Source organism: Oenanthe melanoleuca, chromosome 2 (assembly GCF_029582105.1).
Source record: "Oenanthe melanoleuca isolate GR-GAL-2019-014 chromosome 2, OMel1.0, whole genome shotgun sequence".
Classification (NCBI taxonomy): Eukaryota; Metazoa; Chordata; class Aves; order Passeriformes; family Muscicapidae; genus Oenanthe; species Oenanthe melanoleuca.
In genome coordinates, this window is record NC_079335.1 from 24943486 (window position 1) to 24971141 (window position 27656).

Below are 27656 nucleotides of genomic sequence, written 5' to 3' on the forward strand. Positions count from 1 at the left end.
AGAGGTTGTGCAATGTTCAGTCTGGGGATCTACAGTGACAACAGATAGATATGTTTCCTCTTGCAAGGCTAAGGGCTAAGAGTCTGTTAGGAGGATATAATGCTGCCTTATCTAATTGTGAGCAGAAAATATCCTGGGGGAAGTTGTATTACCACAAAGAGTTGTCCCTATGTTTATTCTTTTCATTAATGACTAAGAGCTTCTCTGCAGACATGTATGAAAATGTGTGTTCAGGTTCATACTTCTTTCTTTTGTGAAAGGAGACCACAGCAGCGTTAAGTAATGGTTGTTTATTAATGCAGTAATAAAACTTTTCACAAATATGTAGTCATACATTCAAGACATACTTGTCTGTGACAATTTGGACTGCCACAGAAATAAATAGTTTATTATGGTTGTCTTATTTCAGTTTTTAGAATGCATCATTTTATCGAACTAGTCACAAGAAGAAAAGGTAATAAATGCACAGTTTTCCAGATTTTTAGAATGGATAAGGCGGAAAAGATCCCATCCATAATAACAAATGTTTTCACATCATAAATTCACTTGTACACTGCAATATGAATGTTAGTGTAATGAAAAACAGTGCAACATTAACATTACTTGGAACCACAAATTCTAGTTGTTATTGAAGACCCACCATGATGCTGAAAGAGAGCAGAGTTTATTTATTTGTTATCATAAATTGCATTTCTTTTTTGACCTCTGGTAAAATTCTAAATAAAATACTTGTAAGTATATAATGAAACATTTTTTTTTATATGCTAATATAAATAATATAAATTATATGCTAATATAAATAATATTTTTTACCAGCTAATACTGGTGAGAAAAAATACTCAGAATACTGGGAGAACTGAGTGTAAGTGGTGGGAAGGTGGCTTTATCACAAGAATTAAATCTTCTTTTGATAACAACCAAAGAAGCATCAGTGTGTCAGAGGTGTGGCTGCATAGAATTAAGTGCCCACATCCCTGAGAGCAAACCAAATAAATTCTCAGTCCTGTGCTGCTGTGTGTGTCAGTTTTTAGCCAAGCACTTTGCTCCCTGGGTGGTTGTGTTGGCTTTAATGACTTGCTTTCCTGGTGACATTATTCAAATCAGATGGGTTTTTTATACAACTTAATAGCTTTTTGTCCTCAAAAGTAAGAGAATTGAAGGACTTGTAAAATGTCATTCCCATAAAAAATTCTGTAATCACAAGATTATAGGCAGTGCTGAGGTGGAACCAATTTGTGTTTCTTCCCCACAATCTCTAGCCTTTGGCCTTTTGAAATGGAATCTTATGCTGAGAGGAACCACAAGATTTATGGACAGAGATGGGAAGGAAGGAAAGAATTGTGACTGCATCTGAGATCCAAGTGCCCTTAGTAGAGGGGTGTTCTAGGCTATGTAGGTTTCACACTACATTTCACACTCATTAGCAGAGCTTACTTCTTATGTATGCATCCAATGCTTCCATTAATGCTATTTTAATGAAAATTATTATCCATGAATAAAAATGCTGAGAAAATACTCGAGTCCTACCTGAATTCAGGCTATGAACCTAGAAGTCTCTGAAACATCAGTGGGCTAATGCATTTCAGCCCCCAAAAATGTCAACTTATTTTATGGGTTATAGTGATTTCCCCTTATCTTGTTTTCTTCTCCCGAAGGTTCTCTAGTCTTCAGATCTTGTATAAAAATGAGACATTCACTGAATGTGAACTGAGTGATTCATGCCACCCTTGCAGAATGGCTGAAGCAACTGGGTGAGTTAACAGGTGTCTGAGTGGTCATAATAGCTTGTGATTCCTCCTAACTGATGGTAAATTAATTCTCTTTAGGATAATACTGGATCAAACAGTCTGCAAACTTGTCTTCCTGAATCACTCTTGGCCACATAAGTGTATCCTTACTAATTTTAGTTAATTGGTAAAGACTTATGGGTTATAAACTGTGAATGAATGAGATTCAGATTACAATTTGCAATTGATTTAGTTCTTAGCTACCCGGATGTAAAAGAATTTTGGAAGTTTCTCAGCTAGGGTAAATTTGTTTTCAGAATAGAGACTATCTGTGTTCTAATTGCAGAGAGGTTTAGGGGTTTTTTCCTTCTTATTTTACTGTGATATCACTTTATGGTGTCTAAAATTGTTTTGTAAAGTGTACAGGTGGGAGTGCAGCCATCATTTTTTTACTTCAGGATAATTTTCTGTCTTTCAAACACAAAATGATTTGTATAAATGAGAGTGGGAAGCTCTTTCCATGAAACAGAGTTCAAATCATTGCACAGATTTCTAAATTACAGGTAATGTACAGAATTGTACAAAGGTCTGTGAATGCATTAATTCCCCTTGCTCCCCATCCCCAACCCAGCAAGGAGTGCACAGTCAGAAATGCTGTTTCTATGGTAACTGTCTGCCAGGACAGAGTGCTGCAGACTCAAATCCTTCTTAGCAGGCAGAGTAAATGCTTTAATGAGTACTTGGAATCCAATTTCAGTCACTTCCATATTTAGTCACTTAAAATTATATTTACATTTTATTTTATGTTAATTGTACTTTACTTGTGAGTAAACTACCCTGGAACACTGCTGGGTTGTGTGCAGTCTCTTGGATACAAAGAATTTTGGGAAAAGGCTGCTTCTTAAATCCAGCAATATCCCAGTAAGGTACAAGATTTACAGAGATATTTGGTTCATTAACTTCAATCTCCTAATTCTGCAGGAATCCATGGTGTATAATTTTGTGTCTGCATCAGGCTCATGAGGTCTGAAGATGTCTTGGCTGGTTTCTTTAAAGGGTGAACCCTGGGTACAGGACTGCATTTATTTGTCTACTAAGTGGGGTTTTATTATTTTAAATTTAGTCTGTACTCAGACATGTGGGAAATTAGAGCTTCATTGTAATAGATTTGTGCTCCCTAAAATAAAAAAAAAAAAAAAATACTATCCTCTCTCTGTAAATATGGGACTGATGCTTTCTTTGCTTCATCCTGCACCTGCATTGTGTCTTTTATTTTGAGGAGAAAGATGTTACAGGATTGTATTAAGAATAATAATTTGGAATCTTTACCACCTTGTTTTTTTTTTTTAACACAGCAGTGTTATAAACAAAGTTGGTTAGTAAATATCAATTATTAGTAATGAAGGCTCGCTTCAGTCAATGTAAATGGAATAATTTGAAATCTTAATCAGAAAACATTTTTTTCCTTGAAAAGCTTAGATGGGGTCTATTTTACCATTCACAAATAGCATTGTTTATTCTAGATATTTTCATAAATAGTGTATGTTAGTGTGACTTCATACTATGTAAAATAAAGCACTGTGGGTCTTCTCCTATAAAATACTGATGCATTTTATATTTATATGTTTAAAATAAAAACATTTGGAGTCCTTTTCTCCTCTATATTTTACCAAAGAAGATCTGAATAAGAGTGATATTAAGCAATGGTCTTGCATATGGAACACACTAATAGAACCTTTCCCATGAAACAAAAAAAAATAATGTGAAAAGTTGATATTTACCAGGGACTAGCATTGTTGTGATGAGCTCTGGGGTTTCCAAGAAATCCACGTTACTTCTTTGGAATGCCTTGCTGTAATTCCTTTGAAGGTGGCTAAATAATTGTAAAAAGTAAAAATGTAACAGTTTTTTTAAATGCCTCAATTTTTTTTTTAAATGAGCATTATTAGAAATTTCACAATTAGTGCTGTACAGTGATTCTGTGCTTCAGAACTTCCAGTGATAGTGGGAGAGGAGCCCAGACAAGCTACGAAGGGCCTGCCTGTTATATTAAACACTGCTTTTCTTCTGTGCAGCTCGCTGTCAGCCTGATGCTCATCTCTTGGTTGTGACCCAGTGCAGTGTTGACATGAGTTACTGGTGTTCTTGTGTCTTTGTGACAGGAAACCCAGTAAAAGTGGGGCTTTGTTTGCAAGGAAACAAAGCTGTGAGAGACTTCTCCATCTCCCTAAGAACAGGTTCTCTTTACAGGTTTGGGATCATGGGGTTGGTTTGTTTGAGTGTTCTAACTAAGTGGATAAGGACAATTATTTTGTCTCCACTTCAGCTGGTAGGATGTTAATAATTTCTATTTTGGGCCTGAAAGAGACACTCTGGGAGTCTGTTGGATGGGTTCCTTTGATGTGGATTGGGAAGATCTGGCAGAGCTCCACATAACAACTTGCACACTGAAGTGTGCTGCACACTGGCACATCTTCTGTTTTAATAATTGTGCCTTTCTGTTTCGTCTTTACAGTGAAACTGGTGATATTGCTATCCTGCTGGTTCTCTGTCTCTGATGAACTGACATCCACCTAATGCTATATCTTTGTGTACTCACTGTCAGACTTTTTTCTGTTTTGAATAATCACCATTGTCCTTCTGGCATTTTTATTTCTGTTTTGGTATATTCAAGTCTTTAGCAACTAAAGTGTTGTTCTGAAGTATTTATTGTGATATATTTAGCAAAAGACCAGTTAGTAGTATTTAAAGTAATTTGTACTCAGTCTTTCACAATTGATTTCTAACCTTCATACCTTTATGTATTACCAAAAAAAACCTCAAAAACAAAAGCCACCAAAGTCCTGACACTTACCTATTCCAGGCATTGCTGTTTTCCCAGAACTCATACACATTGAAGTGGAAATTACTTGGAAGCTTCTGTATGGAAACACTAAAAATTTCACAATAGAAATAATTTAATGGAACAAAACAAAGTTATTGGACATATGCATTTTATTCCTAACTGCTTATGAGTAGGAACAAATGCAGTGATTTTTGAAAAAAAATCCACAGAACAAAAAAAGAAACCAAACCCAAAACCAACTCAATTAATAAACTTAACAAACGAGTGATCATAATGATCATATACTGCAAATTATCGGAGCTTTTAAAAATAAAAACCCTTTTATATTTATCTTATTAATTAATATTTTAAATGAAACTAATTTTTCATATTGCTCCAATAGTGTAATTTATCTAAGCAAATGCTAAACAGAAAATTAATCAAACAGCTGTTCAGGGAAGTTCATCTAAAAAGTAGAAGTTACCCTTTTGTATGACATGCATCAAAGTTTCATAGAATTTAGGTGCTTTGAAAGCAAATGGAGTAAATGAAGTATATGTATAATGGAGTATAAGCCAGATAGGCTGATATCTGCTGCAGATATCCTTTTAAAATAGTATTTTGCAAACTAGTTACTTGTGCTTGAGTTATCAAGTGACAGTTTCTCAAGAGTGAAAAACGAACCACAGAATATCTGTTGACCCTCTACACACAATCATCCTGCTTATTATCCTGAGCATAAAAGCTTTAGAGTGTGTAGGGTACTTATTCACTTGGGTACTCAAATTGGTGTTTAGATAAGTAGCACAGAAGGTGTATATGCAGGTTTTTCCATGTGCCCAAGTGTGAGATTGCTGACCTCAGTAATGATGTGCTTGACAACTGGTCTCAGCTTATACTTCATAATTTTTTATGATTTATTGGTTTTCTCCTGCTGTATGTGAAAGTGCATTGTAAAATGGCAAAAAATATCAAAAGCTGCTGGAAAAAACAATTGTCACTGTCAATTAAAGCTACAGTAAAACCCATCCATTAGGTGGCATTACAGACTTGCCAACTGCCTCTAAACTTGGGAAAGAAAGGAACTTCCTGCCACCATTTGTTAACTTGCATTCTGAGGTCGTGGAATCTCCCTTCCCCAACATTCTGCAGTCAATGCAGTGTTTTGCTGGATGTTCATTTCTGGGAGAGGCCAAGAGAACTTCTCATTGGGTTTTTTCTCATCTCTTGGCCAACAAGAGAATTTTATTTTCCTCATCAGTCTGTCTTTACAAGTGAACCACTGCAGAAAGATTACTCTTCTTCCAACTTAATTTTTCTGGTCTATGTGAACACTACTGGTAAAATCCTAAATGTGATAATCTCATAGCAACAAGACTCATAAATTAGGGATGTGATAGGCAGTCTTTGAAACCCTTGAATATACAGGAAGTTTCTGTATTGTGTACACATAACAAAAATATCTTTTTCATAATGGTCTGTAGTATGTATCATAGCAGATCTCTCCACTATGTTAAATTCAGAAATTAAATACTGTGGTAAGCCACTAACATTTATTCTTAACCCAGCTCTAATGTTTTATTAATTCTAAAAGGAGCAAAGCAGAAACACAGTTTCATTGAAAATTTTGCTTTTTAATTTTTCCAATTATTTATTATGAATTCAAATATTACAAAGAAAGCCTAAATGAAAGATTCTGAAAGCTGCCAAGCAGAGAACTGGCAAACAAGTTGATAAGTTGCTCCTTTGCCAGGTGAGCACAAATGAAAGTTGGCAAATGAGTTTTCCAATAAAGAATATCAGTTTAGGAGCTTCAAGAAGTCGTGAACTGATGACCTGCAGAGCTAACAAGCCTGAAAAGGTTGTTTAGCACCTTTGGGATGTACAGTCATTTTGTGATAGTACCAAAAATGTGCACATTCTGACATCTCTTTCTAGTTCTAGGTGTCTTTGAAAAGCTCTGCCTGGCACACGCACATAACCCACCAAGAAAGGTGTCATAGGTTCTCTCTTCATAAATAATCAGAGTTATTAAGGAAAAATTAACATTTCTTCCTTCAACCCAAGAACAATAACATTGTACTTACTGCAAGCAGCCACCTTGAGCAGAAGCAGATTCCACGTACTGCCTCAGAGCAAGATGGAATTCCTCCACTTTTTCTTCTATCACAGACATTTGATGCTGAACAATCATTATGTGCTGATACAAAACCATTACAACATTATTTGCACATCTTCCTCTGAATTCCTTGTACTTTAAATTCAGAAAATTCTATTATGAAACAACACAAGCCACAATTATAAAAGAAAACCCACAAAAGTTCCCTTGAAGTTTGCAGTCCCTGTTCTAGCAATCTGGAGTGGAGAAGTAGAAATATTCAAGCATGACTTTTATGTCTAGGCATGAGTGTCCACTTCAGACACTTGTCCAAACTCTGGAGGAGAGTCTTTGCAGAAGAGGGCAAAGCAAAGGTTGATCTTTGAGATGTTCAGTAATAGAGTCAGTGTGTTATCTCCAGAGGCTGGAGGTAAGAGCATATCCCCACGATCTGCACTGGGTACATTGTTGCTTTTGCTAAGGTGCTTTCATAGTTTTACCTTTTAGAGCCCTGACCCTAACCTGATTGACATGCCTGAATAGCCCATGTTAAGTGATGAATAGAGAGGGGGCTTTCCCTCCAAAATTCTGCAGGAAAATGAACAGTCTTTCTAAACAGGACTATGGAAAGAGTCAGCAGTGCAGAAGACCTATTTATCCTGAATTAATATAATTATCATTTAGCTCTTTCAAGTAGTTTATTAATTGATTAAAATCTATTGAAACTTGTCAACTTTGCTAATGGAATATTTAAAACAACACTGTGTTTCTTAATGAGTACAATTTAATTAGTTTTACAGGTTTTTGACTTATTTCTGCCTTATTATGAATGCTGTTATATAATGGACTATAAGCAGTCTCTGTAGCAATACAGCATAATCTCATTTTAAAAAAATCTAATGCAACTACTGTGATTAAATAATTTTTTCATGTGTATTTGATTTGTATTTTGTTAGGTTCAAATGAATTTAGAAATGCTAGTATATCAATCTTGGGACATAAAATTGTTTTACAGTAAGTTTATTTCTGGTCACAATTTTTGTTTTGTAGGTTGTAATGAGCATGAGATACTCTTCCATTTTTCCTCACAGGATTTCCTATAACAGTTTTGGGAGCAGGGAGGCTGTACAATGATGGATAAGCATGCATTGCAGCATTTGGAGCAGAGAAGTTATCACCCCATAAACATTGCTGCCAAATTTGATAAATCTTATTAATGGCACATTTTTTTCCTTATGTGTGTTAAGGTTTTGGCTCACTCTATCCTTTGAAAACAATACAAAAAATTAATATAAAAGTTTTGCCCACATATTCCAAATTCTGTTCTGTTGTCTTTTGCACAGTGTATTCTGCTAACTAAAATGGATTCTTATCACTGGAAAAAGTCAGGATAAAGATTTTTTAAATTATTTTTTAACAAAAGAGATCAGGTGTGGTCTCAATGCCTGGTGTTTAAAATAAAATGTCAAAATAATTATCTTGAACAATACTTACAGATTTTGCATTTTCTTCCAAAACTTCCTCTTCAAGTGGCTCAAGCTTTAGGTCCTTTGAGGCAATTGAAAAGAAAATAGAAATTGTAAGAAGAGTCAATACTACAGCTGTATTCCCCTCTTACATTTTTAACAAGCTATTCCAATAACTAGATTCTGTTCTACCTCAAGAAGTTAAATCCCTTCTTTATTAGTTCTAAGTCAAACACAAGTGTTTACAAGATCTTGCATGCCTCAGTGGTTAACTCCAGCCCAGGCTGTCTTGTAGAGTTTTATTTATAGTGCTTGGCAGGTGATTTTTCATTTTAACAAATCTGCTTGCTCCCAAATGCATGTTGGATTTAATTGAGAAAAGACAGACATCCTCTCAAATTGTCACAGGGACTGTGGAGAGGAGCAAGAATGGTAATTGGAAATGAACTATCAGCTACTATTGTGCAATCATAAAACTTTTCACAGAAGAAACTTCTCTGCAGGGAGTTGTTTTGTAGAATTGACAGAGATGTGCATGATGGTCCAAGTCAGGTTTCTGAACTGCTGCCCTTGCTGTGAGGATGGGCTGGGCAGCAGCAAAGAGATGTCTGTGAGTGCCCCTGCTACACAAACTGGATGTGCACATCAGCAATCAGTGATTCACACAAACACAACCAGCAGCACACACAAAATCATTCTTTACTTGCCAGGCACATGCAGTGCCTCCTAACCCAGTGGCATTATGATATTCTGAAAAACATACATATGTCTGGGAAAAAAAAAAAAAGCAGATTGATTTGCAATAAGCAGCTGGAGCAAAACACACTCCTAGTGGTGCTTCACTTCTCACTGAGCACAGTTCTTGTGCAACAAAGAGAAAAAGTTTCTTCTCTCTCAGCGGGGTGAGGATTGATTAACTCAGGTAGCAGCTGTTCTGCAGCACAGATGCTGTACTCCCTGAAAAGTCAAGATATGTGCAGGTAGAATTCAAATGAACAGAGGACCTCCATCAGCAGCAGGTGGCAGAGCAAGGCAGGAGTGAAGTATTCAGAAACTGCTGTGTAGTTAAAGTCATGAAGTGTGTGTGTGAGGGGAAAGACAGCCAGCTTTACTGTCAGTGCAGACACTTCAGATAAAAAATCTGAGGGAAAAATGTGTATTCCTGAAGTGAAAGTTCACTTTCACTGCCATTTTTTTCTCAAGAAACATATGGAAAAAGAGAGGAAAGGAATGACTCAAGGAAGTACTGCAAAGTTTCTCCAAATGTAGGATGCAGCAAGAAAATAATTGTTTTCTTTGCCAGTATATGTAAATTTAGAACTTGAGTGAAAATAGACAAGTTACAGGACTGATTTGTGCTCAAATTCCCCTTTGACAAAACACAGCAGAGGACTTAGACAACATTAAATCTACCCTTCATCAGGTAGCTTTCCAGTAGGAACACTGACTCATATCTTGCTATGCAGCTCAGAGTTAGGGCTTTAAAATGCCTTTGCAATCCTACCTCAGCTGAGAAGTGGCTTCTGAAATTGCCTTTTAGCATGATTGTGCAATCTTTTCTAATCTGTTTCAGGGCAAAGTCAAAAAGAGAGGTTTCAGTAGCTGCTGAAAGGTATCTGGTATTTAATGCCTCTCACAGTCAGACGTGGCTGTGAGATACAAAATCAAGTAGATGCAATTTGAGCAAAGGTGGATATAGATAGGCTGTCTACTGGAAAAATTAGACTTATATAATTGTTATATTTTATTAATCAGGTTTTATATTGACAAGGAGGTAATTATGGGAGGTCTATGCCCTGCCACTGTTTCCCTTTGGCACCGAGCTCCTTTTCAGACTGAGGTTTTCTGTCATTTGTCTATAGGAAATTCAATCACTTTATAACAGCCTTGTTGTAAATTTATTTACTACAAAATGTTTGTGTGCTTTCTGTAACATTTGCATTGCATTATTGCTGAATGCCAGCTTTATTTCTTTTTTAAGTAACATTCTTTTAAACTTTTTTTTTTTTTGGCATCAGTCCATGTCAGGTGGCAGCTGTGGCAGGGCAGGGTGGTGAGCTGCTGTTTCCAAAGCAGAGTGCAGAGTAAAGCCAGACTTATCTTTCATGATGGACTTTGACATTTCAAAATCCAATTTATATCTATTCAGAAAAAGATCTAGTTGCTACTAAAATGCCATTAATGTGGTAACTGTGTAATTGCCTTTCCCATGCAGAAATGACCTCGGGAGGAAGCGACTGTACAGAGGCTCACAGGTATTCCCTGGCAAGAGCTCTCTGGACTGAGCAGACCATGAGGAGCTGCAGAGCATGGCAAGGAGCAGAGTGAGAAGCTGTGACAGAAGAAATGGGCAGTGCCACAAGGAATGGCTGAATTTCACAGCTGGTTAAGGAGAAGTGATGCGAGAGACTGTCAGACTGCAGGGATAACCAAAGGGAATGCTGGGCTCCTTGTGGAGCAAAGCCAGCAGTGCAGCTAATCAACTAAGAAGGCTGAGATAACAGAAATACCAAACTGGGACCAAAGGGGAAAAGTAGTTAGGGGCAGGTTTTTCATTTGGAAAGGAGGAACAGCAGAGAGAGGTCAGTATGCTTCTCTTGCTGAGCCATGTGCCAAGTCCCCACCATTTACTGGGGATTTTTTGCTAAATCCTTTACTTAACTATTTTCTGTGTGTGTAACTTGCTGCTGAACTCAAGCTGGACTAGTGGTTGAGTAACAGGAGACATTTTTATGCCATGACCCAAGGTCTGAGCCATTACTTGGGTAGGGGGTATGGGTCCAGCCACACTAGATGACAACATTCAGAGGGGAATATCCCAACCAGCTAGAAAGAAAGAACAGAATCAGGCTGTTCCATGGCCCTGTGAGTGCTGCCTGTGTGTGGCTGCTGGTGAAGACACCCATGCCAATGCCTTTGGAGTACAGGCACAGTCTCACTGCTGGTGAGCCCTGACCTGTGGGGAGGAACAGCATCAGTGCACTGGGACTGGAGTTACTCCTGTCTGAGAGCACTTCAACCCAAAACCTCACCTCTAGTGGACAAGGAGGAAGAAACACTCTGAGTCTCAAAATCCACTGAATTCAGCCACTCCCTGACCACCTATCTGAAATTGTCTGTCTGTCCTTCAACAGGGAAACTCAGTGCAGAGAACAACTCAGAAATTTATAACCTTACTTTTTCCTCTTCTCTTCTTTCTTAAAACAAAACAAAACAAAACAAAACAAAACAAAACAAAACAAAACAAAACAAAACGACAAAATAAAAAAAAAAAAAACAACCAAACTCATGACACACAGATTATAAAACAACTTTTGAATACCAGAGTAGCAAACAAGTCTGAATAATAATCAAGAGGAATAGCTATTTTCTGTACTGACAGATGTGGCTCAGGATTTTACAAGCACTGTGAAGCCCTGGCAGTGTTGGGTCAGATGGATTATTTGTCAGACTCCTGCAGGGCTCTGCTTTGGTGTGGGGACCACAGGGGGTTTCTGGGCTCTGGGGGCTGCAGCTGGCTCCCAAGAAGGATTTGCATCAGATTTTGGTTTAACTGTACTGACAAGGAAAATTGTTTAATCTTTATAAATGAGTATTCTCTGGAATTCTAGAAAGGAAGAAACAAAACTTTCTGTCAAATTTTAATGAGAAAGTTTGGAGAGGAAGAGGAAAATATCAGATCCTAAAAGGGGAATGTTGTAGCATGTTCCCCCAAACAAACATAACTAAATACATTAACATGCTCCAGTCATAGAATAAAACAATTTTTCACATCTTTATGAAAAGTTGAATCTGTGGTGATGGGAGAGGGAAAGGGAAGCATGGAAAAACAATGTCATGAATAGGAAAGAGGAAGGTGGAAGAAAAATGTAGGCATTTAATGAGTGTTAACTCTCTTAGGTAATGTTGCAGTTGGGACATTGAAAACATTTGTGTTTTAAGGATTGCTTTACTGAAAGTGAAAGAAGAAACAGGGGAAAAGCCCACACACCTTCTTTTCCAGTCTATCAATTAGCTCCTGGAGTCTGTTTATCTGGATCACCCATTGGCTGTCTTCCTCAATCCAAGCTTTGGAAAAGATAAATGATTAACATTAATAAAATGTTACTAAGTCACTGGTACATACTGTATTCCTGTATTTTATACATTTAAAAAATTACCCTGCAATTTATTTGGCTTCTCAAAGATTGTCCTGCAACTAGTTCACTGCTCAGTTAGGTGAAACTAAAGGAAAGCATTATTTGACTCTATGAATTATTTTCTTTCTGTTTAAGATTCAATAGAAGTCCAATACAGAATGAGAACTGCATTCTAGATTAATGCCAGTGCTTTTGAAATCATGCTGCTAATGGAAGAAAGTTCTCCATCTCCACTGCAGGTATATTCCTGTCTGTGTAGTGACCTGATCATAGAATCACAGAGTGGTTTGTGTTGGAAGGGACTATAAAGACCATCTAATTTCAACTCCCCTGGCATGGGCAGGGAGCCTTCCACCAGATCAGATTGCTCAGTGCCCCACCCAGCCCAATCTGATGTCATTTACCATGGGTGGAGCTAGACAATAGGCTCCAGAAGGCACAAGCATCTGGGCTGTAGGATGGTGGAGGGCCTCGAGGAGAAGCCATAGGGGAGCAGCTGAGGTCACTTAGCTCGTTCAGTTTGGAGAAGAGACTCAGAGGAGACTTCATTGTGGTCTGCAACTCCCTCATGAGAGGAAGAGGAGGGATGGGTACCCATCTCTTCTCTCTGGTGAGGGTGACCAGTGACAGAACCCAAGGGAATGGCAACAAGCTGTGTCAGGGGAGGATTAAGTTGGATATCAGGAAAAGGTTTTTCACCCAGAAGGTGGCTGGGCACTGGAACAGGCTCCCCAGGGAAGTGCTCACAGCACCAAGAGTTCAAGAAGCACTAGGACAATGCTCTGAGACACATGGTGTGATTCTTGGGGATGGCACTATACAGGGCCAGGAGTTGGACTTTGATGATCCTTATGAGTCCTTTCCAACTCAGGATATTCTGTGATTCTGTCAGTCCCTCCAATGTCTCTGGAAAGTTTTGCTTTGCTGAAGTCTCATGAAAATTGCCAAATAAAAAGGACAATACTCAAGGAAAGAAATATATGCATTATTAAAGCAGTTCCTGAGATCACCCACCATGTAAATACGTTCATTGCTTTAAGGAGAGAGGAAGCTTATTTATCAGAGATTGAAGATTTTTCACTAAATGCTCTTGTTATGCACATTCATTAACTTTCTCATTTCCCAGCTGAGAGTTCTTGTGGCACTTGCATATATTTTGACCATAAAAAGAAATCCTAATGTTGAGAACATCCCACAGCTGTGGTCTGTAGAGGAGGCAGGGTGTGTCTTTACCTCAACAAGTACTTTTATGTAAAGAAGTGCTGACCTGAGAAAGGTTCTCAGGGGAGGGTTTGAAGGGAAGAGGTCAGCACATGGCTGCAAGCAGTGACTGGTCAAGAAGTGAGCTAGACCCATTACATATTTTGTTGTTTCAGTCATCTTTATCCCTTGATTCTGGGACATGCCACTAAGCACGGAGATGTCTTCACTGCAGCCTCGTGCTTAATGTCACTGCTCCCAAATAATCCCATTTACCAAAGTACTCCATCATTTTCCAAAGCAGAAATGCTGCTTCAGATTTTTTTTTTTGTATTATCTTACATGAAATATTATTTTCTTTCAGGTTTTGTATTTTCCGTTTCCATTTATTATTTATTCCCCTCAGCTGAGATGTGAGTCATGGCAGAGAATTTAGTTGTATATAAATTGTACCCTTCAGCTTTTCATTTATATCTGCAGGCAGTAAAGATGACCTAAAAAATGCTGAATCAATCCAAAATACACAGTATGGCCCACAATTAAGTTTTTTATCTTTTATAATTTCAGATCTATGGATATGCATTCATTTTTCTCAGCTTCCTCAGTTTTCTTAATACCTCCTGTATTAAGTTGAAATTGTCTTCTTTCAGTAAAGTATCTCAGTTAGTTACATATCTAAATTAAATTTTTGAGAGGAAATATGTGTATATTTTTTTGTATGTGTGTGTGTGCATGTATTTTAAATATCTTTAAAATATGAAATACTATACCTGTGCTAGAATAAGTGTTATTTGATGACAGGCTGTTGTTCCTCTGAAGCCTTCGAGACAAGCGTTTTCCTGGCCACTGAACTGATAACACTTCTGGTTTTGTTGGATCTTTTCTGCACAGAAACACAGGAGACCTCCTAAGGAAAAATGTGTGGGAAAGCTCTTCTCTCTCTGTTCTCAAAAAATACACTTCTATGTTGCCTTTTAAATTAAATAAAAAGAAATATTTACTGAGAACACTGGATTATTTTCTGGATTTTCACTATTACTCATTAGTTTTGATTAGGTCATTAAAGAAGTTAAAAGGTAAAAACAAAGAGGGTTAAGCTGGCATAAACCTAAATCTTTGAGGGAGACAAATCTCAAGGTCAGTATCTCAATCACAATGATGTGATTCTGACCTGACCTAAGTAATCATTCACAGTTTCTTCATTCACAGGAGTTTGGTAGCATCCCTGCAGAGGAACTCACATGAATAGAGGTACTCAGATATTGTGCATGCTTGGTGCACCCTCAGACTTTCAAAACCTGCTGGATTCCTACAGTCCAGGTGCTGGCACAAACCCAAAAGTTATTACTCCTGTACTTCAGGGATCTCGAACCCAACAGCAAAACAAACAAGAAAATGACTCTTCTAACAGAAGAAAAAGAAAATTACATTTCCAACAGAAAGGTCTTAAGATCTTTGTCCATAACAACAGTTTGTATTTTGCTTTCTCTATTGTCTTTAACAATAGCATACTGAGGAAAAAATTCCGTATAGCCAAGTAACTTTTCAAAAATATTTTGATCCTTGGTTCTACAAACCCTCATCATGGAGATCACTGTAGTAAATTCAGCTAAAACCCTTGGATGGATAAAGGCTACCCAGGTGATTGAGAGTTTATGGAGCTAGATGTTAATGAAGAATATGGCCATATATTCTAGGAAGAAGCTGTGACAAGCAAAAGCCTGGCTATTTCTTCTTCTAAAATGGAGATAATTATGCATGGGAAAATAATCATAAAACCTGAAAAAAACCAAACAAAACAGTTAGCCATCTTAGTAATTTCAGAGCTCTTTATATTGCAGTGGATTGGTTTCTATGTTTGATTAAACTGTCCAGGGATTTAAAAAGAAGTCAGCAGAACCTAGTGTGCGCCACAGGATCACATGTATTCAATTTCAGGAAAACTCCTGTTAGTGGGCTCCTGTAGGGAATTAAAAGTGTGTCCTTGTTTCTCCTCTTATTCCCTCTATCAGATTTCAGGGTGAAATGTAAAGCAGTGACCTCACTCCTCAACCCTTCCCTGCATCTGAGGAGGGCTTTTGTCGTTGGATACTGCTGGGAACCAGGGAAAAAGCAGCCTTGAAGCCTTGGGTTTCTCAGCCTGCACAAGGACAAGAAATTCTAACAATGATTATGCACCTGCAGGGTGTGTGAGAGCCGTGTGAGTGTCCATGATATTTTGTAGAAAGCATGTTTTCAAAGAGGTGTTGCCTACTTTGACCAATGAGTCTTTTTTATTCTGTTTTGCATGTACTACCCTATATAAGTGTAGTGTTTCTTTAAATAAAGCTCTCTCTTTTGCTTCCCCATTACACGAGGAGCTATGTTGCATTATCCTTTTTGCCACTCTCCTGCAGCCAAAGTGCAGCAGGCTTTGCTCACCTCTCCTGCCGGGTCTGCTCCTCCGTGGTTTCCATGGCACACTCCAGGCAGCTCTGCAGGGATTGCAGCTGGTTCAGTGTCTCCCTCAAGAGAAAGCGAGTCACAAACTGCTCCAAATTGGAAGCTTCCTGATAGTCCTAAGAATTACATCAAAAAGGCCCAAAAGGTCAGGCTTTGCTCACTAAGTTAGAAATACACAAGGGAAGGTTCAGACTTTGTTCAGAAAGGAAGCAGCTTGGATGTTTCCATGTTTATATATGCAAACCATGTGAGCAACTTTTGCTGATGGACAAAAAGACCTCTGAATTTCCAGGTGTGGACGCAACTCCCACTCAAACTGAGATGCCCAGGCACACACTGACACAACACAGATCCTTTTCTTTACATCATCAACTCCAGCTGATGGCAGCACCACATTACTTCTGAAGTGTGGAAAAGCCAGAATAAGACTGACAACTGCAGAACTGAATTTAGAGTTTTAATTCAGATCCATTCTTGTGAAAAGATGTTCCTCAAGCTCACTGCCCTTCTCAGACACTGATTATGGGAATAGTTTCTGAGCAGGGCACATGCTTAGGGTACTCCCCTGAAAGATCCCACTAGCAGCTGGCTGAAGGACTGTGCCAGAGAGGTTGCCTTCTGAATTCAACACTCTTTGAGTGATTTTTGTTCCTTTAATTTGTTTAATTATTTTTGAAACAATATATCTGTATATTTAAGAATTTCATTAAACGCATCTAAATGTGATTTAAACTAGAGTTTGGTTATTATAAAAGTTTGTACCTGTGCTTAGCAATTTGTAGTGGTTCTTTGAATAATGACATTTCCAATGTATTGTACATATATATTTTTTTTGGTGTGCGTGTAGAATTCAATTTTTATGCCTGTTGTCTCCCTGGCCCAATAAATAATACATTTCCATGGCTGGGGTAAAATTTGACATTTCTGGCTCTTCTTCTAGGCTGTCTCTATTGTAAATTGATTTAAAACTTCAGTGAACCTGACAGATCATTTGATTTCTAAAAGTTTTGATTCTCTGACAAGTTAGAAGAACGTGTGTGAATCTGTGAAGAGTGGACCAATAATTAAAACCCATCAGTAGAAATCCAGGGTATATTTTAATTTTGTTTTTTCAGCTTTTGCCATTGCTCTTGGAAATAAGTGAACAAGTCATCCCAAAACTGATGATTTCTTGTAAGTTTTTCAACTGTGTTTGTAAATTCTGGGCATCCAGAAAGTAAATATTGCAGATATCTCCATATTGCTTCCTGATGATACTCATGGTAAATCTGATACAGGCATGAATTAAAACATAAATGTACATCAGTATTGTTTCATTTTGAAAACTGTTCAAGTGGGCTCTCACAGATAGATTATTTTATCATATAAACATTAGCTGTGTAATACTTGTTGCTGTCTGAGGCTACTACTTTCTAACTCCTTCAGAAAAAAAATGACCTAGAAAAGCTTTCCTGCATCTTAAAGTTAGTAAGTTTTTTTTTCATTAGAACTATTTCAAGTTTTTGCATTGCCCTGCAATTGAGTAGTTTTTTTCTTTATATTCCTGTCCCATAATTCCTGTATTTAAAGGCTTCCCTATGGAAAAGATCCTTATGATCTTTAGATATGTCTTAGAGTTAGCTTATCAGATTTACAGAGCTATTGTGGTAAAGGTGGGAAAGGTAGGCAGGATGCTAACATCATCTGTGGCAGTCTAGAATTATCAAAGACTCTTTCCTTATGCATATTTTACTCAAATATTAGTGCTTACAACTATTCTATGTGGAAATAACTCTCTGGATGCACGTAGTTGAGCAAATAATTGCAAATTATTTACTGTTTTTTTTTAAAGAATTGCTGAGTCAAGACATTCTGAGCTCACAGCAATGTTGGGCAGCTTCAACTCCTGCCCAGTAAAAAAAAAACTACTTCCTATCTTTCTAAAGCTCTTTAAAGATCACAGAAGAAGGTATTCAGCATATATAAATGATCTAATAACAATAATTTAAGTCATGGAGGGGTAAAGATTGTCCACTACAATTCAATTTAAACCTCAAGTAGCTATTTAAACCTCATTAATAGCCATGCTTTGGTACAGTTTCATGACTCTATTTCCTGCAAAAAGTACTTATTTTATATTTTACTAAGGGCACACTGGTACAACATTTCTGTATCAATTTATGAGGTTTACATTAGGGTAGAATCAGCTTAACTGGCATGACCAGCATTGGTATTGTCAGTGCATCGTGCCACCAATCAGTAATGGCACCCATGGATGATGACTGTACACAAACTAGAAAAATGGTCCATTTCTTGAATTTCATTAGCTGTGAGTTACTGTTCATTAGCATAGACATTACACTGCACCACAGCTTGGGCAGGCCAGATGAAATAAGTCTGTGTTAACATATTGTTCTGCTTGTTAGTTTTACTGAGTGTGAATGAATGAGGGTAATTTTCCACATCTTCCTCATCAAGAGGCAACTGTGACCTTTGTGAGCAGCAAAGATTTTCATTTCCTTTAATGCAGCTGAAAATGCACTTAATTAGTGATTTTGCTGTGGAAAAGGTCACTGTGGTATTTAAAAGTGTCTAAAGGCTCTCTTAAAAAGTGCAGAGAAGTTCTCCTTGTACAAAGGCAGAGGAGGCAGTGTTTTGGAGTCTCCTAGTGCAGTTCCCATCTCAGAGCTACCAAGGTTCAGCAATTCCTGATCCTCTCAGTCTCTGGTGCCAGCCTCAGCCCCTCCCCTGAGTGATGTGGCCATGCTGCTTCATTTGTCAGAGGAGCAGCTCCTTGAGATGGAAAAGGAGTGGGGCACTTCCTACTGATATATTAATTAGCAATTTTCTGTTTCCTATTTATATGTCATATTAAACATAATTTTGCAAAAATATTTATGCTTGTCTTTACAGAAAATAACCCTCAAGTCAACCCAAAAACAGTTATCGCTGAGTAGAACTCAGTAAGGAATAAGCTATTTAAATTTCCCTTTATCATGAAATGTCTCCTGCCCTGTATGTTTTTAGATCTCAGATTAGTGGGACAATGCCCTGGGTTACAACTTTACATTGAGGATATAAAAATACTCAGAATAATGTCACTAAAATGATCTAGGATCTAATTTTTCAGACTGTAGGAAGAAATCAAAACAGCATTAGAATAAAATCATAATTTTACCAGAAGCCATATCGAGAAATGCTCATTGTATTCACATCACAAAAATGTGAACCTTTACAACATCCTTACTGTAAAAGTGATCAAAGGCAGGATGTGCCCAATTATTAGATTCAACTTTGAATATGGCACAAGTTTTACAAGTTTATCCAAGTATTATATTTAGCATAAATTGTGTGTTTAAATTCTACCTAGAGAATTGGAGCAGAGACAATTTCTACTAACCATCTGCAGTGCAATGCAATAAAATAGGCAGCCATGGCTGATTAGAAAGAAGATCATCACACATTTGTAATAGCATCTCTCAGAACAGTTTATCACTCTGCTGGGATATTGAAGGAGTAATACACTGTTGTTGCCATAATAGTGTGTACAAAATCCATCCATGGATAAAAAGTAACTCCTATTTAAGTGCTATTTGGTTTATCACATGGCTTAGAGACAAGAAACTGTTTTGGCTGTGATTGATATTGGCAGGTAGCAGGGAAATGTGTAACACCATTGCTCCAGGGAGAAGGTTGCAATGATACATAGAAAACATCAAAGCTGCTGGTGGTTTTGATAGGTATCAAGAGGAGAATGACTAGTTAAATGTTTATTTTTCTGCTGGGAAGTAATTTCTCTTTAGAGGTATGAAAATTAAATTAAGGGGGTTTTCATTTTATCTTTATTTCTAACTACACACATCTTCTCTGCTACTGGCAAAAATTTGAGCATTGTGTCTTTCTGACCCAGGAGGAATAAAACTTCCATAAAAAAAGATCAAAGAAGTTCCCAAGAATTTTCATTACTCTGATAGGAACTAGAAGAGGAAAGTCGTGAATCTCTGGAATATCCTTGCATGACTGCTCAGAATTAATTGCTTGCAACTTTTTGAATTTATCTTAGTTTGCTCTGACTTGCACTAGTAGTCACAATCTTAAAAATAAACAAAAATAAAAATTCCAAAACATAATTTAGTAATGTTCCCATAAAAATAGCTTTTATCCATAGGGTCCTCCCTGCCTTGTGGCAGGGTGGAACTGGTGATGTATTTTAGCACTGCTGATATATTATCACTCCCCAGTTGAGAGACAGCCAGTTCAGTTACTGACTGGAACAGGCTTCTCAGGGAAGTGGTGGAGTCATCATCCTTGGAGGTATTTAAGAGATGTGTGGATGTGGCTCTTGGGGACGTGGCTGAGTGGCTAATTTGGCAGTGTCAGGAGCTGATGGTTGGACTTGATGAATTAAAGGATTTTTTCCGACTTGAATGATTCTAAACCTTAATGAATCTGTGATTTTTGATTTACATATTAAAAAATAACCATAAATCTAAAGGAACAAATGAAGTTTTCCAACTCAGTACATGAAAATTAACACTCAGATAAACTGAGCAGTACCTGTTATTCTTGAGCAGCAGCTATTCATTGCACTAATTCTGTAAAAGGTGCTTTTGTAAAAAGGGCCATTTCAAAGAGAGCAAGACTAGATTCTGTTAAAAATGTTAATAACCTCATTCTAACCTCATGGAAAAACGGGTGCCATCGAATTTAACACATTTTTTTGTGAAAACAAAGAAGGAATTAAAAACTTTTTTGCTCAAACAGAATGTTAGTTGTGGGACACCATTGTCAACAAATGCTTATTTCACTTTCTTCCCAGATAATTTATTTTGAGATAAAATCTACGTAAATGCTACTGTTACTATTAGTCAAATATGCAAGTAAAAAAAATCTAGGTATTCTGGTTTATAATCACTATCAACCCTCAAGATTGTAGTGATTTACATAATTACCATAAATGAACCATCAGTAATTAAATTTCAAGCCCTGTGCTACTCTCTCAGCTCCTGTAATCTTCTCTTTTACTTTACTGGCTCCTATTTTTAGACTATTCAAGAAATTTTCAAGTAATAATAAGGCTGCACTGACTTTGCTTAGCTTTGGGGTTTTTTGAGCCAAGCAGAAAAATTAGTGATTTAATAGAAGTGATAATTAGACTTGCTGTGTTAATCCAGCATCCTGCTGTTGCACATCCCCCTTTCTATATTTTTTGCAAGCAACATGTAAAAATAAATTAGGAATTTTTTCCCCCCAAAAGACTTGGAAGGCTATTTGAGAACTTTGTAGCTCCACTGAAGAATTGTCTTGTTTTCATGCTAAAATTAATGTTTATGTTTTGTGTATGTAAATACTGTGTGAAAACCAGTTCTTGAATAAACCAGTTCTTAAATAAACCAGTTTTGATCACTACTGCTCAAATGCATTTTGCTAGCTCACCTAGTCTGGTCCCTTGCTATCACAGGTAAACTGTTAGGTGCCTTTCATAACAGAGCTTCAAAGGAGGGGAAAAAAGTCTCTCCAAAGCAAAGAATCACATTTTACAGAGTCTGAAAAAAAGATTTGCAGTGTCCCATCCCTCTTTTCCTGTGTTGGCTACCATTCCCTTCCATGAGAGCCTGCTGTGCTTTTGTCTCCAAAAAGAAGAACTGCACCTCAGTATTTACAGGAGTGTGCACTCAGAGGTCATCACTTTCCTTCCTGCTCTAAGGATAAAACACAAGGAAACAGCCCTGAAACAGAAAGACTATATTGTTTGTATTGAAGTTTATTGCTTGCAAATGCAGCTCAGTCTTTCACCTGCTGAAAGATGTTCCTGGAGAAATCAAATTCTCTGCATTTTCAGCTTAGCACCCTCCCAATGGAGCAGGAATGGCTCCTACTCTCCTGAGATCTGTCTTCCCAGGTGCTTTTAGTTTGGTTTGGCAGGAGGGATCTGGCCCCAGAACACTGAAAGGAAGTCAAAGCTTCTTGAACCTGCTAACACACTGGAATGTTTTCTGCCACAGATGATGGTGGTTTCACTTTCAGAAAGCAGAGGACTGGAAGGCTGGAGAAAAGTCACTTCAAGAAAGCTGTGCTGACAGCTCTTTCAAACTACAGAGGGCAATACAGTACACAGAAATCATGCTGGAATTGCCTTGCAGGAGCAAGGCTCCTGCTAATCTGTTGGGGAAAAATGCCTACACATGGAAATCATTCAGTGTGATGGGGACAATTTGGTTGATTTTGATTTAAATTCAGGAGACCATAGCCAAGCCAAGCTCCAGTTGCTCTTGGTGGGATACCCATGATGAAGCAGCCTGTTTTCAAGAGTTCCCTTGAAAATGGAGCTGAAAAATTTTTCTAGGGCTTCAATTCTGCAGCTGCCTCTTATGAAAAGTACTTACTGAATATGGGCAACTTTAGCTGATGGGGATTTTCTGTAGGAAAGAGTGGTGGTTTTTTGTCTGATTCTAAAATCAATAAATCAATAAAGTACCAAGTCATTCCTTTCCCCACTAAATATGTAAGAATGAGTGAGCTCTCCACTTGAAGTGGAACACACTCTGGAGAAGTTTAGGTAGTTAGAGGTGCTGAGTTTTGTTCAATCCACAAAGTCAGAGGGGATGGGAAGCCCATGGCAACTCTGAGGACTGGGACTGAAATCAATCCCATGCATTGCAGGGTGGAGTTCAGATTCAGTCTTGGCAGTCTTTATCTTGGTTTTTAATAGACAATTTAGTCCTTGGAAGTTTGGTCTGGGTCACTGGAAACTGACTCAGCCACTGTAGATCCACTGTGTTCTGGTGAGTGTCACAGTGTAGGTCTTCAATTCCAGACTTCTTCTCTATATATGAATTTTCCAACTTTTTATTTATCTAAGAAGATAGTAATAAATGCTGCTACCACTCTGTTCAAGGGACTCAGTGTCTGCAGTGGCAGAATGGTGACAAAGTTTTTTGCTGCACTAGGAGAGGAAACCCAAGTCTTGCCTGGGATGCATTTAAAGCCAGACCAGCCATTTCTGAGCATCTGTTTGCACAAGCAGGGAGTCAGCTCGAGCTGTGAGCTGCCCCACATCTTGTGTCACTGGTGAAGAACATCATTATGCTTTCTCAATGTGCTAGCTAATTTCTGCTGCTCCTCCAGCTCTGATTTGAGATGGCTTTAGTCCAGATTTTAGACCATGAACTTAAGTAAAACTTGAACTATTTAAGATGGAAATTTTAATATTTGCACTCCAATGATTTATCAGGTAATGAGGTCACACAACGTATCTGTTTCCTGAGAACTGAGTTCCCGTTGAAGGCAATCCAAATTTTGAATTGAAAATTTAATTTCTATACAAAGCTGCAGTGGCTGAGCATATCCTTGGCAGAAAGCACTATTTTAGAATACTTGAGGACACCTTTTTTTTTGACTGTGTTCACACACAGTTTCTACTAAATGGAATTAAAAGTTCTTTTCCAGTGTTAGCCTTGCTCTCTTTCTGCCATCTCTAACAAATAGTCAGCTGAAGTACTCCTGAAAGACAGAAAACCCATTAGGCTTGAATCTTCAGTTAAGAAAATAAAATTCAAAGAAATTGTCATTTGGTTATATTTTGGATTGGTTCTTTGAGTAGGCAAATGAAACACTTATTAATAGTGCAGATTTTCTATCCATATTTCTAGTCAATTCAGCACATATATTTTTTACTCTCCTTACTCTGTTGGGACTCCTCTTGTAGTTAACTTCTGCAATAATTCTTAAATGCTGTCTGTTATTTACTTCCAGTTGTTATGCCCTTCAGCAGCAGTATTTTATAGACATGGCTATTTTTAAAAATTATGCATAGCTAAAATGAACCAATCTGTTGCTTTTTAATATCCAGCTCAACAAGTCAGTGAGACAGCACCTATTCACTTCATTAGGAGTGGAAGATGCACAGCATGAATGAAGAGACATTCAACTTCCTGGCTCAAGCTCTAAATAAATAAGCTACACTTTTGGTTTTTTATTTTGGCAGGTTATGTAAAATATGTGAGTACTTTGTTCTTGCAAACACCCCAATACCAAAGATAACAGCTTCACTAAAACATGTATATTTGGAATAACTTAAATATTAATTAATAAATTCAGATAAAACTACTGGAAATACTCCAAACAAGCAAAATATACAATGTAAAGAAAATTTAACGATTTTTACTTACTTTCTTTGTTTTGTCCATTGCTTTCACTATGGTTATGTTTAAGTCTTGCAAGACACATAGAACATTCTCATACTCTCCTAAGTGCTTTGAAAAATAATCTAAAAAAGGACAAAACCCCACATTACCTACAAATGACCTGAAAAATCAATATTTCATTAAATATCAGTTTTATCAAGTCTGAATTAAGTTATGTCATTACTGAATATCTAAATACAAAATTAAAAGGAGTTACAATGAAAAGGATAATTTTCTTCTTAAATGTTGTATCCTTTCTCTGTAAAATCATTCCTGGTGTACGTAAAATATCAAAATCAGTATTTCAAAACATTTCTTTCATTTTCTTTCAATTAATGAGCTGTCAAATTCACAAAAAAATGTAAATATCAATTTGACAGCCAAAGCAAACTTTTTCAAAAAATCTATATCTTCTTTGTAAACTGAATTTTCAGTCTAATAGTCTACAATTGCTAGCAGCAAAGTTTTTGTATGTAAATTTGATTATATTGATGTGAAAATGAATAATTCTGGTAAATTATTAGAGGAGATAATACCATGTGGGGGCTGTTGTGAGGCAGGTTGGTTGAGAGTAAATTGTTTCTCTGAGAAATGAACAGACCATTAGCTGGCCACATAAGTCCCAGGTATTGTGCTATTTTCAACAAATATGGTGCGTGCAAAATTGATTTAAATGAAAATCATGGAAATAACAAATTGCAGGATGTCCTTGTGTAGCTTCTCAAAGCAAAGGGCTTTCTAACAGAAAGATGATGCAGAATCAGAGGGATTACAGCAACAGGGGGAAGCAAACCTGGGAAATCATGACCAGAGCTCCTGTTTGGTTGATGTGGTGAAATACAATAGAGGGAAGCACAGGAAGGCAGCAGTGTGAAAAATAAGTAAATAAAATTATGTTAAAGCTTAGAGACTGTGTTAGATAAGGCATTTAGGCATCAGATCACCTGGAAGAGCACAAAAATCAACATCTAAATGGCAGACAGGAAAAACAAGATTAGATAGGAGCTTTTTGAAATAATAAATAACAACATTTCAGGGTTTTTAAGAGGTCAGCATGAGCTTTGCAGGGGAATCACAAAAACATAAGTTACCAGGAACACTGTGACATGAGCTGGTATTGCTGAGAGATTGAATGAAATTATTTAGAATGAAAACATATTATGAATTAGTACCCTGGATGTTCTTCATTTCTGAGATGAACTGATATAACTCAGAAAGAGCTGTACAATCACAAATTTAAATATGGATTGAGTAAATTCAGTACCAGATTCACAGATGAGAGACACCCTAGTGGCAACATCTAAAAGATTTAAAGGCATTTGAAGCAGCCTGTACTTAATTAAAACAGGCAGTAAAGAGAGTCAGTGCTGGACTGACACCCCCAGCCCAGCAAGCCTCCAGTGCAAGATCAAGCGCAGAAAATCCCTTGTGGAACAAAACCACCTCTCTTCCTCAGCCAGGTTTGCACAGATTTGGCCAGATGCTCAACCAGCAGAAATTGTCACAGCCCAAATCACTTCAGATGAACCTCTTGTCGTACATTTATAAGCCACAGGGGGAGGTGTCTTTCTGTGGGTTCTTGGCCATGTCATCCTGTGGGTGATTCAACTTGACAGTGTGTTCAGCTTTTAAAGATCTTCAACTCTGTTGGCCACTTATCAGGCTACAGCTTTCTTTCCCTCAGAAACCAGCTGGTGTTGACAAATATGATATTTTTTTCTGAATTTTGTGGAAGAACCAGCAAAGACCTTTTAAAATTGTTTTCTGCTGCAAGAAGCACTCCTAAATCAGGTGCTGTAAGAGAAGCTGAAGAGCAAACAGGGTGTTGGGGAAATGATTCACAGCTTGGAATGAGGTACAGAAATGGGTCAAAAATCTAGGTCTTGCAGGAGTTTGATTGTGACAGGGGAACATAGAACTTGTCAAACTTGCTGTTCTCCCCAGCTCAAGTAGGAGGAACAAAATGAATTTTCCTTTAGTGGGGTATATGACAAGTGTTAAAGTGAGAAACTAAATAGAAAAGATATCTCATACTAAAGGGAAATAAAATACCAGTTATCTATCTATCTATCTATCTATCTATCTATCTATCTATCTATCTATCTAATCTTTATTATCTATTTATTATCTATTTATTATCTATTATCGATCTAATCTTTTATCTGTTCTGTCAGAACAGATCTAAAATCTCAGACAGTATAGGAAAAATAGTTTTCAAAGTGTGTTCTGCACATAGGAGATGACAGAGCCTAAAAAGATTATAAGCCATCTGCATTTTCCCAGGAGTTACTCTGAGTGGAAATTAGTTTTTGTTTGAGCTACAAAGATTAAACAGAAAAAAATAATCACATGGCATGTTTATTTGATCTGCAGAGGGCTGCTGCGGGCATAAATTATGTTCTTTCCCAAAAAGAACTTACCACAGAGCTCTTCTGTGTCAAGATTGCTGGAAAGATAAGAGTACAGAAGGTTAGTTGGGTTAGTAATGTTTTTTTTGTTGTATTGGTAAATAGTGCAAGTTAAATATTAGACTGACTGGGATATGAATCCCCCCCTGCTTGGGCTGCAGCACGAGGTGCAAGTGCCTGGCTCTTGCTGGCCTTGCTGTGCTGCCTTAGGGCAGAGGACTGCAGCTTTTCTGGAGCTGGCTGCAGGTGCAGCCTCCTTTCCTGAGCATGTTCCCACTGGCACCTTCCTACTCACTGCAGACTCACTGAAATTCAGCCTTTGTGCACCATGATGCAGTCACTGCTCCTCAAGCCTTACATATTGGGTCCCAGTTCTGGCAGGAATCCATCTAAACATCAGAAATGTTTGGTTTGGGTTTTTTTCTCCACCTTTCTTCCTGTACTCCTTTTCTGTGGCTGCCATGCTGGACAGCAAGGGTCAGAGATCTTGGTCTTCCATGCTAAGGAAGAAAAAACCCAATAACTTTCTGTTTGCAATCCTTGATGTGCAGTAGTGTTCTGTGGGAGAGCCTTGCAGAAGGAGGATAAAACCAGACATAGCCCATGAGCACATGGAATTCCCAAGACTTTCTGGCCATGTAAAACCATTTCACCACTACTAACTTTGGCAAAATTAGTGATGTGAAAAGTACAGATGCCCTGCCATATTCCCATGGCATCATTATATAAATACATAAATGCAGGGAAGAATTCAATTCAAACCTGTTTGCTTGAAGCAGATTTCATCTAGATCAACTTTGAAGTGATTTTTTTTCTCATAAGCAAGGCCTTAATAGTTGAAAGAAAAAAAATATTTGACCTACAGCTCATTACTGAAAGTTGGCATATAGCCTTTCTTCCAAAGAGGAAAAGAAACAGATTATTAAAGAAACTTAAAAGCATGAATGTCCTCTTTGAATCTTGCTGAGGGGCAAATGTTGAATGGCTGATTGCACTTAGCATTTTTTATATTTTTAATGGGGTTTTTAAATTGACCTGTTAAGAAGATGATGACACAGTACTATCCTAAAATCACTTTCTCCACTGCTAACTTGCATACATCTGGCTTTTATTTCACAAGGGAGAGAAACTGATAGAAATTGCAGGATCCTGGATTATCACAAACTTGCATACTCAGGGCTATGAAA

At 37.6% G+C, this 27656-nt stretch overlaps 1 protein-coding gene across 1 annotated transcript in view; it reads right to left on the reverse strand.

Moving 5' to 3' along the window:
• Positions 1-277: 277 nt before the first annotated feature.
• NECAB1 (N-terminal EF-hand calcium binding protein 1) overlaps positions 278-27656 on the reverse strand; it is a 51967-nt gene continuing 24588 nt past the window's right edge. Inside the window, exons 4-13 of the mRNA XM_056485599.1 lie at positions 26482-26507; positions 24047-24144; positions 15876-16012; positions 14225-14337; positions 12107-12183; positions 8144-8197; positions 6639-6751; positions 4582-4659; positions 3509-3600; positions 278-647 (exon numbers count right to left, since the gene is read on the reverse strand). Coding sequence (XP_056341574.1) covers positions 619-647; positions 3509-3600; positions 4582-4659; positions 6639-6751; positions 8144-8197; positions 12107-12183; positions 14225-14337; positions 15876-16012; positions 24047-24144; positions 26482-26507 — 817 coding nt within the window. The 3' untranslated portion in view covers positions 278-618. The remainder of the gene's footprint in view (positions 648-3508; positions 3601-4581; positions 4660-6638; positions 6752-8143; positions 8198-12106; positions 12184-14224; positions 14338-15875; positions 16013-24046; positions 24145-26481; positions 26508-27656) is intronic.